The 11712-nt window shown below is 36.7% G+C and overlaps 1 protein-coding gene across 1 annotated transcript; it reads right to left on the bottom strand.

Annotated features, from left to right (window-relative positions):
* Positions 1-347: 347 nt before the first annotated feature.
* Positions 348-10258, bottom strand: LOC148846627 (bystin-like protein). Its single transcript, XM_088954405.1, has 12 exons — positions 9822-10258; positions 9531-9737; positions 9314-9440; positions 6344-6395; positions 5925-6252; positions 5066-5145; positions 4576-4623; positions 1995-2141; positions 1710-1782; positions 1559-1622; positions 839-948; positions 348-654 (listed from the first exon to the last, which is right to left on the bottom strand). Exons 1-11 carry the CDS (start codon positions 9930-9932, stop codon positions 869-871), a joined length of 1317 nt encoding a protein of 438 aa, XP_088810531.1. The 5' UTR covers positions 9933-10258; the 3' UTR covers positions 348-654; positions 839-868.
* Positions 10259-11712: the final 1454 nt, after the last annotated feature.

The following is an 11712-nucleotide window of genomic DNA, read 5'->3' as shown; positions in this document are numbered from 1 at the left end:
ACACGTATCGTCCGATACGTATCATTCCGGGACCCCTCCGATATGCCCCTACAGTAGATGAAAAGCTGTATCGATACGTATCGGGGGTCTGACCGGTTCAGGGTGTGGAGAAGGCCTAAACTGGCTCCCCTGAACCAGTTGCAAAAGTAAATAAAAAAAAGAGCACCAAAAGCTGTATCGATTCGCCCGATATGCCCATACAAACGTATCGGGTATATCGATATTTTGAACCTTGCCCCTACCAGTAATATGACACCCAGAGAAAAGGGCATTCTAAATCATGTGAATTCCAATTACATAACCGGATGGGAATACAGATGAGTGCCAACTTTTCTATCTCTGAAGTGTTTTCTGTTTGTAAAACTTTTCTTCGTAATTCTCAAAAAATTTCTACCAAGTATTTCATCATCCATACAAGCAGCATTACATATAGGTTATAGAACTTGATTAGAGGGAAAATACTCCCCACGGAAAGTCAAAATTTTCAAACAAATTTGTCTCACGATTGTGGTATTCAATGTGACTGATTTCCAGGCTATAACCGCACAGCTAAGCTCTGGATGTCTATTTAACTCAAATGAACTTAATTATCCCCAATACATTGGACCAAAATAGTATTTCCATTTCCTTCATCCTGTTAGATTTAATAAAACCCTGTGACAAAATTGTAAATCAATCAGCTTGAGAGTATTCTATTACATATAACTATTGAAAGATTTCGAACACCCCCCCCCCAACCCACCAAATAAAGGGGGAGAAGGAAATTCCCTACCACTTGTACGGATTATACAACCAACACAATAAATAGAAAAGCATCATGTAGAAAACGGCATATTACCTGGATGCCTGTAGCAATTTATCAAACAATTCAATCCTCTTCCATGGGAACCTCGGGAATATCAAACCTGTCTTCTTCAATTGTTTTATTAATTATGGCAACAGGAGATGGTAAGAGGTTGTTAAGGAAACAAGAGTCGTTACCTTATTTGATTATTATCCTAATAAAAATCTGAACCTGGCCATAAAAAATGCATAAACAAGTATGGATAGATTGTCTTGATTGAACATGTATTAAAATTATACCAAAATATAACACAGCTCGTTACAAGTACGTCATTTACAACAATCCTAATACACAACACATGAGAACCTAGAAATTTGTGAAAAATAAGGCAGTGCATTGCAAATTGAGAAAAAGCAGTTAATGAATGGATGGGTTTCTCAAAGAGCAAGTTAGAGGTAGTTTGGTGTAGTTGGCTTCTGAGACCATCTAGGGTGGTAGCACAAGTTTGTTGTTCATTTATTTATTTCCTTTGCTCTCAACTACGCTAAAGAAAAAATCGCCTTCCATAAGTTGGTACACCCATAAAATCCTCCTTAGACAACCTATTGAATGGTAAAAATACCAACCTTAAAAACTTTAGTTGTGGATGACGAATCGTAGGAATCCAGGTATGAATAGAAAAGGAAAAAAGCATTGAACTGATAAAAAAATAAAAAGCTTGGAAACAAAAACCAGTCATAAAAATTTGTAATCCATTATCAAACAAAAGGATATTAAGTGACATAGGATCAGACTTTTCACGGCAAGCATTTAGCTCCCTACGGATTTCCCGTGTAACCTATAATACAGAAAATCAAAGAACAATATCACCATATAATTATATTAAGATAAAGTAGTAGAGTTGTTAAAGGTTTAATTCCCTTACCAAATGATGATATTGGTACTGAATTAGACGTTCAAGATTATCTTTGTCCTGCTCCTTTAGTCCATTTTTGTACCTACGGGTATTCCACTCTTAGCAAACAATTGCGTTTCACAGAAAAGAGAATTGCAACAAATCCAAGCAAGAAGAAATACTAGCATGCAAAAGCCTTTTGTGTAGAAATAGAACATGAACATGAACCTCTGAACTAGAATCCCAAACATTAGTTATAAGAGATAGAACATAAGCACTCACTACAGAAAGATGCATCACGGAGGAACCACTAACCTCTGAACAAATGCAAGAAGTGTCTGGTGCCAAATTACAGGCATCGTCCTTGTATCATCGAGGAATCTCATAAAATGAGCAACAACAGCATCAAGTACACGATAAGGCAAAGCATATTTCTTTTCCAGGAGAAGCTTGATGAAATAACTGCAGTAGATTAGAATAAGAGGAAATACTGACATACTGCCTTGTGTGTCAAACTATTACAAAATGAAAAGGATAAACCAGTTGTAAATAGAGTGTGACTTTACACATATATTACATTAAACGGAAAAAAAAATCCCAATAACCCCATGACATTTTGCACTTAATGGAAAAGAAACTAGTAGTAGTATCTACAACAAAACCAGCCAAATAAACTGACATACTAAGGTTTATTAACAACTTATCTGATTGTTGGCTTTTCTTTCTTTGATCGGCAACAATAATTTGAGAATTTTATTCAAATGGTGAAGTAAAAAGGGAGAGGAAAACCCCATCACTCCCTATTACTTGAATGGAAAGGGACCAATACAAAACAGCAGCATGCTGCCAAGGAAAAGGACATTTGGTGCAATAACATCACAAGTCCACCCACTGACCAGGTGCTCCCCAATCCAATTATGCCCATGTTACTTATTCCCCTGCAAATGAATCTACAAGTTCATCACCCAATCTTGGAATTGATCCAAGCATGCAGTTCATATTGGGTGCCAAAGATCTCTTTCCCTAACCAAGTGTCCAAGGGCCCAGGTCCATGCTTAAGTAAAGCTAACCAATCATTGCCTGACAGTCTCCTTTCACAATTAGGCAATTGCAACCTGCTGAGAACCGCAAGTCCTTGAAGTAGAGAAAGAAATTCTGCTCTTAGGGATGTACATTCACCCAGTAGGCCCAAAAAGATCAAATCTAATACTCGTGTGGTCTCTTACAAGACCACCTACCCCTGAATGCTTGGATTACCTAGACAACAATTACCAAATCTGAGTTTAACTTTCCTTCTACCAGTGCAATCTAAGCCTCACTAAGGTGCACAACTGGGCACTGCCAATTATCCTCTTAATATAGAACCCACCATCTTTGAACTCCACTCTAGTCAGCAGACTCAGCACCCAGTGTGCTACTCATACCATAATAGTGTCAATCAGTGTTATCAATGCGATTAAGTGATGACTAGCCATTTTGTCCTCTCTAGTTGATGAAATGGCTAATCACTGCCAAGGCGTAAGGCACTAACTGATCGATAAATAAAGATAAATTCTAAGTTAAAGATATTAATGCAAAACCCCATAAATAGGTTAATATCAACAACAATATGTAAGAAAAGAATGATATTGAACATTTAATCTACAGTCTTGGTTTTGCAAACGAAGAAAAGGTTAGGCTGTACAGGCTAGCAGGAAATCACAGCCATTGTTTTACAAAGAATAAATGCATCCTTTACCATATAAGATATGGTCTTTGATTGTGTCAACTCCTTACCAACACACCCACTGATTAGAAGAAAACTTAAATGAACTCCTCAGTTGACTTCTTTTATTTTATGCCTTTTTCTATTTTATAACATCATCCAATCATGTTTCATAACAAAAATTTAAAGCGACAGCATGAATATAATAAAATGTAAACATATTCCAGATTATTTCAAATAATTAGAGATAAAACAAACAAATAAAGTTTTAAAATGAATTTGTGGTTGACTAGGTTGACTAGTTAATGCTTAGTAGTCCTAGGCAACTGCATCACAGATATCGACCAAGTAGTTAGTGATGCAGTCGGTTTGGCCCTCAACTCACTAGTTGATGATTTGATAACACTTGTGTCAATTAAGGCATTAACCTCTTGCTCCATGTTGTAGAAAATTCCGGCATTCATTTCACACCAAATGCTCCAAAGGACCAATCCCTTATACATTGTCACATAATTTCCACTTTTTCATATTGATGGAGTCCATATAAGAAGAGAAGAGGTCTAACATGTCTAAACATTGTCCTATGATTGAAACAAAATGTGCAAATAATATTGGTAAGGGTTAAAATCCAAAAGGAACTCCTCTATTAGTTATTAGAAATAAACATCAGAGCTGAAAAGAAAGGTTCATAGCAGCAAATAGAATAATAGGAACAAGATATCTATTTTTCAATTTTCACTACTAAGAGTTCCAAGCATTTGTCCCTTTCCTTTGAATTTATATTTAATGCCTTTCCATTGAATTTAAATTTATTTTGATGCATCAGCACTGATGACACTAAAATCTAAAAAACTGGAACATAAGAAACATATCACTCTGAATAGTACAGTACATGAATTAGCTAAGCAAGGGTGGGGAGAGCACAAATCTTTAATTAAAAAAAGAGTAGAGATAGAAGAAGCTATCTCCCTACAAGGGTGTTGTACATATGTATCATTAAGTTCCATAATTAATAAAATTAATGGTTATTTCTATCACTCTCAGATAGATCGCATCCTTTCCTCTTTTAGCTCAAGTGCTGAACAATTCCAGTGTAGTGAAAATGACAATGCAGCACCGGGTAGTTTTAGACATTGCAGGCAAAACATCAACTAGCCAGTGCATTCTTGTAAAGGTTTTAAGTTTGAATACCTAGTTGTGCCACAATACTCCACCTCTGCGATCTTCAATAGTGCAGCACTGCAAGCCCATTTAGAAAATTGTTTTAGACATCTCTGAGCATGCATCAAAAGCTAAGAAAGCAAGATTTGAGAAATGAGATGTATGTACTAGAAGTTACAAACGCATATCATTTTTTTATGAATGAACAAATGCATATCATTAAGCAGACTACAAATACAAAAAGGAGAATGAGTAGTCATAAACATCACCAGAGTGCACTAAAAGCTACAAAATATATCAGATTCAATAAATATATGCATGTACATGCACACACATAGACCACTAGACAGTCTGGAAAAACAGAAAAGGATGGACACAGAAAACCCCAAATAGTTCATAAAGTCTTAGTTGTACATCATCATCAGAAAAAATTGGAACATAGATAAAAATTCTAGTACCTTGAAATCAGTTTCTCAATTAATAAAATTTCACTATTACCCATCAACAGAGATTCTAGTACCTTGAATGAAGCAATGGAATTGAGACTTTTTGGATAATGCTTCCAATGATGACAGCTTCCCTGAGAGTGCAAGTTCCTGACTATACATCAAGAATGAAATTCTTACTTCTAGGCACATCAAATCCAATGTATAAAGAACAAAAATAATAATAACAATAACAATAACAATAATAATAATAATAATAATAATAATAATAATAATAATATAAAAAAATAGGACCAGGAACCAATCATTATGCTTCTTGACTGTAACTGGTTAATATATAGCAGTTTATCACATGATAGTGGTGAGAACAAATATTTAAACACAAAAAACAACATGGGTGAAGTATACATTAGACAAGAAAAAGAACAACCGGCTGGAATGTTATGCTCGCCTGATACCTAACCCCTTTCCAGTTTATAAGAATTTTATATATAAAAAAAAAAAAAGAAAACACTATGTAGTGACACCCAGTACAACTGTTCCCTATCAACCCCTTGCCTAGCAAGTGGATCAGCAACTTTGCTGCTCTGTGAGTCCATAGCCATGTTTAGCTCCCTATTGAGTTGTTTACTCGTTTCAAGGCATGTCTATGCTAGTCTGACAACCTAATAAATTTAGGCAACAAGAATCTTTTTTTTTTAGTCTTGAATTTTTTTTTTCAATTCTCCATCCTGTGAAACTTGGAACACATTTCTTTTCCCATCTTGTAGCAGATTGGAAATGCCAATTATAGCAGCTCTATACAATTACTGCATAGACATCAAGGCATGATCTCATGTTTTGGACTATAATATAGCTCCTTTTGGGAATAATACTTAAATCAGTAGGTTACTAGTCATTTCTATTGAGAATTATTCAAGTATTTTTACATACCTCACATAGTGGAAACAAGATCCCCTTGAAGAAAGCTGCTGGCTTATAAAGAGATTTCTTCAATGATTGATATAAAGCAAAATGGAGTCTCTTGTTCTTTCGGATGTCTTCTCTAATCCTTGGGAGTAAGACAAGCTTGTAGAAGCGCTGGGCCTTCTTTACGCCCATGTTGGAAGAGAAGATTCTTGTGGCTTGGTACATCGCATTAGGTGACCACTTCTCAGGTTCAGTTAAGTATAGCATATCTTCCCAGAGTTCCAATGTGGCAATATGTTTAAATGCTTTGGGCATTTTACCAGATGTGTACTTACTAAGCCATTCACCAACTCTGCAAGTTATGTACCATTTTGATAAGAACTAGTGTAACGTTATCAACCAAAAAGAAAATGGCGATGATAAGAATAAAATGGCCCAAATACCCTTTGTATAAATCCATGATTTTCGTGTCCAATTTAGGAAGGGGCCGTGCTTCTGCAAACAATCAAAGAAAAAGAGTTAGTGCATTACTAGTTCCTCAAAAAGGAGGGAAGAAGGGAGGGGAAACTGTCATGTATCTAAACACCGATGTTTAAAAATATTTGCACCCTACAGTAAGCAGACACATTAAAACAAAAGGGTTTTGTTGGCTATGATGCACAATTATGAAATACAGGTAAACTTGAACTGAATCAAATTAAAACCTATCAGACTATTAACATTGATCATCTAAAATGAACATGAATCAGGGACCAAATCACCAAATGCAGGCAAAATTCCACCAATACCTGCCAGATTGCCCCATATGGCCGGGCTCGAGCCGGGCTATTTTGACAAAACCCTAGCCCGGCTCGAATTTATTGCAGGCCGGGCTTTTGGCCCGAATTTAAGCCCACGGGCCTATAAGCATGTTCAAGCCCGTCCGGGTGTTGGGCCGGGCCGAGCCGGCCCATGAACAGGTCTAGTTTCAAGTACCAAAAAAAAAAACCAATAAAGAGAGGATGGAAGATAATCATAGTTTATTTTATACCAACTACGAAAGAATTGTTGTAGAATTATATAAAGCACAAGAAGATGCCAAATAAAGGAGGTAAAGCAAAAAAATAAGCACATAAAATACAACCATACAATACCCCCTACCAGTTTGGAGAGTTGTTTAGCCCTTTTGTGTTGAGGTGCACAAAAAGGAGAGGCACGATTTTGTGGAGATGAACAAGAGCAGCTGTGATCTGGACAGGAAGAAAGAAAAACAAGAATCTTTGGAGAGAAGGAGAGAAGGAAACAGTGATAGAGTTCATTACTTTTAGATTTGCACAATGGGTTACCCTGAAACTTTTTTTTGATTTTAAGGTGGGGGATTTTTTCAGGAGTTGGGAGGCTATAGCTGACTCCTCTAGGAAACAAAAAAATGTTCAGAGGTTTGGTCACCTTGAAATTGAATTTTGATGGTAGCAGTTTAGGTAATCTAGGCCTCTTGGGAATTGGAGGGGTGTTTAGAGATGATGGTGATACTATATGTGCTTTGTTTTCAGGCCCAACCACACAAAGTGACTCAGTAAGAACTGAATACCTAGCAGCAGTATCTGGGAATGAGAAAGCCAAGGAATTGAGAGTTGGTCAGCTGATCATTGAAGGTGACTCGAAGATTGTGGTGGGTTGGCTGAAAAAAAGTGGAGTGAGCTGGCAGTTGTGAAATTGATTCAGGCACTTTAAATGGCTTTCAAAAGACATAAATATTTGAATCAGATGGATCAGAAGAGATGTTAACAGTTTGGAAAATAGTTTAGCTAAGAAAGGAGTTCAAGATAGCAAATGTTTGGGCCACAGTGGTAATTTCTTGGGGTTAACTCTGTAATGGGGTTGTTTTCTTTTCACAACTTCTAGTAGTACTCTGTATCTAGTCATCTTCAAGAAAATTCTGTTTTCTGGGTGTGGGTGTGGGTGTGTGTTTGTGTGTGTATTGCTTTTTTCCCCTTGGCTGAGACCAAGGTTCAAGGTACCGCAATATATCAGTAATTATTGTACAATACATATCAATTTTCAGGGTCCCCGTTACATTGAATATGTATTAGTTAAAATACTAATAATCATGTGTAGGTACAGATCTCTAAATTCTCAGACCAAAAAAATATAAAAAAAGGAGTATTGTACTGTTTTTGAGTATAGAGCATATCAATACTTTATAAGAGAGGAAAGATTTTCAGACGAGTTACCAACACACTGCTTAACACTTTATTAGATCCTTCAGCATCTGAGTAGTCAACAACACAATTGACACCCCAAAGTTCTCAGCGAGACACCCTTAGGATGACCCAAATGTAGATCCTTCCCTCTCAGTCTCAGTAATCCTAAATTTTCCTACAGCAAGCCTAGTACTCCACAACCCCAAGTAGCAAAAAACTAGCAAGAGTTATTGATTGAACTGCAGTAGTGGCAGCTGTGTTTCTTCTGGTATAATTGAAGTGGTTAGGTAATGAATAAAGTAATGTATACATGTAACAATAATAACTCCATCTAAGTTGTGAACTGTAAAGAAAGTCTCAGGCTGGTTGTAGCAGAGACTTGGGATTGAATCCTTCCTTCACCAGGGTTGGGGATTTATGGGTCTGGGGGGATGAGTAACCCCCGTTGTGTAGCCCCATGATTAAAAACAACAACAGCAAATTAAACTAGTAATGATTACATGATAACTTAACACTGTCAAGGGAAAATACACATACACAGGGATTAAGAGTCATAACTTTTAGCTTTACATTCCAACCAACCCAAAATGAGTTAACACATTAAAACCAACATATAAAGGGGGAATAATTAGTTATTAGTTAATTACCCCATTTAAGATGTTAGTATCTATACCAACCACATACTTGATCACCTTAACTATATATTTTAATTCACAGAAAATTCAAATCTGAAGGATGCAAAAAAATTGGAGAACATGTTTTAATCTGATGGCATAAATACATGAAGCATGATAAGTACCAGAGAGTTTCCATATTGCCTTCATGGACTGCACTCACGGAAGGATGTAAGAAAAATTGTGCCTGCGAATTATCTAAAGGGACTTATTTAATGAAATTGCAAAATCAGCAATAAACGATACCAGTGGGCATGTACAAACCAAGCAAACTCATCTAAGTGAAACAGACTATGTTCAACATGAGAACAATGAACCCAAGGCCCTACAAGAGCGGCTAAGACGCCATACACTTCAACTCAAAATGAGAATTCTTTCGAATTCCAGAACTTCTGAAGAGACAAAAGCGTGTATGCCTTAAAATTCTCAAGTTGTATACATAATCAGAACCTTAAGAACACGAGAAATCAGACGTCGGAAGTGAAAGTCATTATTCATCGCCATGTTGTTTCTGTGGTTGACTAAAGGCAAATATAAATAACTAAAATTGAACTACCTGAAGAGACCTCTGCATCTTTTTCTTTGATTTTCTTAATGATGAGGTCCGCCAATGTAAATTGTGGTTTGGCGTCCTTCGACATAAACGCCTCCAACAGTCTCTCCTCATCTTCGTCGATCTCTTCCTACATTATTCGAAATAGTAAAATCACTAAAACTGGACCGAATTAAATCTCTCATAATTGCGAGGCTGCAAAGAGAGGAACTATTCTCACTTCATAAGCACCATATTGACTTAGAGTTTCTGAGAAGCCGTCGAAGGCGTCAATGTCTTCTTCTCCGGCATCGTCCAAAGCCGCATTCGGTTCTTCAGTTATGGCTGAGAAAGAGTTAGGATTCTGGCCTTCCGCCTCATCTTGGATTTCCTTTTGCTGAATCAGGGCTTCTTTCAAAATTTTAGAGCTCATACCAGACGAGATGAGCTGCAGAGAGAAAAGAACATTAAATGAATAATACAGCCATAGAGGAACAGAGAGAGAGGGAGGAGAAGAGGAGATAGAGAGTACCTTCTCTTCTTTCTGGTGTTGTTTGGGCGATCGTGGTCGCTTCTTTGAAGCAGTGGATTCATCTGCGAGAAACGGCTGCTGATGTTGTTGTCTACTTCTCTTCTTTGCCATTGATTGAAAGCTGGGTTGCTCACACAGAAAGCGGCGGTGCTCTTAAGGATCGAGAGAGAGAGAGAGGTGTATGTACTCCCTCCGCCTCCGGTATCGGCTCTCTCTCTATAACCGAAGTTACGAAGTAGGGATTGGAAAGCAAAGGAAAGAAGCCGGCGCCCCTGCTTCTTGTAGAGAAAGCGCCCTGAAGTGTCCCGACGCAGCGCGAGAGCGATAGCGAAATCGTGTGTAAGAGGACTCCGGATCTCTTCCTCATCGAACGCTCCTCACATCTCACATCTAGGGCTGTAAACGGATCTAGACTTAGATTATTACGTTAGATCTGGACTCTCAAATTTCTATCCGCATCCATATAGATACGATAGTATCCGATTATTATGTTAGATTTTAAGGAAAATTTACAATTAGTAACTTTATTTTGGTTAGAGTAACAATTTGGTCTCTAAACTTTAAAATGCAACAATTCAATATCCAAACTTTTAAAATGTGACAATTTAATATTTGTCATTAATCACTCGTTAAGTGACACTTGAAAAGTCAAAAATGTCCTTCGAATGTCATCTAATTTTTTTTTATCAACCATCCAAACATTGATAAAAAACTGAATAGTCCCAAATCCTAGCCTCTTCTATTTAAAAAAGTTGGTGATTATTTAGAAGAGTCTAAAATTTGGTATTGATTATTTTATTGTCAAAGTTTGGTTGGTTGATAAAGAGAATTATATGGCATACTTAGGGCATTTTTTACTTTTCAAATGTCACTTAATGGTTGATTAACGGACTGGTTAATGGTAGGTACTACATTGTCACATTTTGAAAGCTCAGGTACTGGATTGTCACATTTTGAAAGTGCGGGTATTGAGTTGTCGCATTTTAAAGTTTGGGGACCAAATTATCACTCGAGCCAAAGTACAGGGTACTGATCAGGAATTTTTCCTAAATTTTAATCAAGACTCCAGCATTTCAATTTAATTACAACCATCTTATTGTACCCCATTGCATATCCCAATCGCGTATTGGGAACATCTCCCACTGACAACATGAGGAGATGTTCCCAATGCATGCCGAGATGTGCATGTGGGGCCTTTGTGGGGTGGGGCACATTTTGTGGGGCACAAATGTGATCTTCCATCTTATTGGATTTAAAATGATCAAAAAAACTTTTTAGGTTTTAAGAAACTTATTTATTTTTAATTTTATAAATTAAATATATATATATATATATAAAATATTAAAATTAATAACTATAGACTCTATATAATTATTTATAATATTTATATATTATGAATAATATATTTTTTTTTATCAAACTCAGCTTTTAATCAAATTAGATGGGATTAAATCAACATGGGATCAACATGTTCTCTCCTGGGGAACATCTCCCATACTTGTATTTTGTTATTCATGGGGACATGTTCCCAATACATGATGAGATGTGCTGTGAGGTCAATGTGAAGAGCACTCTGTAACTATGAAACCTGTGTAGAAATGTTTGGTTAAAAACTAGAAAAGCAAAATATAAGCTAAAATGAGCTTAACATGAGTTAAGAAATCAACTTTCCAGTATAGATATTTTCAGCAGCTTATTGGAAGCAACTCAATCAACGCTAAAGCGTAGCTTCTAGCTTTCTGAGGTAGGCCCTATGCAAACAACCTTTAAGCTATATTTGGTGAAAAACAATGAGAGCCTAAACTGATTGTAAGTCATTAGGAAGTGTAACCCACATTAGCCTCTATATCCTATCTCAAGCACTTCAAAGCAGCTGAATGGCCTAACTAAA

Source organism: Nelumbo lutea, chromosome 7 (genome assembly GCF_056320005.1).
Source record: "Nelumbo lutea isolate HS-2025 chromosome 7, American lotus-T2T, whole genome shotgun sequence".
Classification (NCBI taxonomy): Eukaryota; Viridiplantae; Streptophyta; class Magnoliopsida; order Proteales; family Nelumbonaceae; genus Nelumbo; species Nelumbo lutea.
The sequence above is the reverse complement of the archived record's forward strand: the minus strand, read 5'-3'. Positions and strand labels throughout refer to the sequence as shown.

Excerpts from the sequence above, each read along its gene's own strand:
- LOC148846627 (XM_088954405.1), bottom strand. The coding sequence starts at position 9,932 with ATGGCAAAGAAGAGAAGTAGACAACAACATCAGCAGCCGTTTCTCGCA. Across the intron at positions 9,441-9,530 it reads GTCAATATGGTGCTTATGAA|GAAGAGATCGACGAAGATGA; the intron begins GTGAGAATAGTT and ends CGAATAATGTAG. Across the intron at positions 4,624-5,065 it reads ATTCCATTGCTTCATTCAAG|TGCTGCACTATTGAAGATCG; the intron begins GTACTAGAATCT and ends ATGGGCTTGCAG.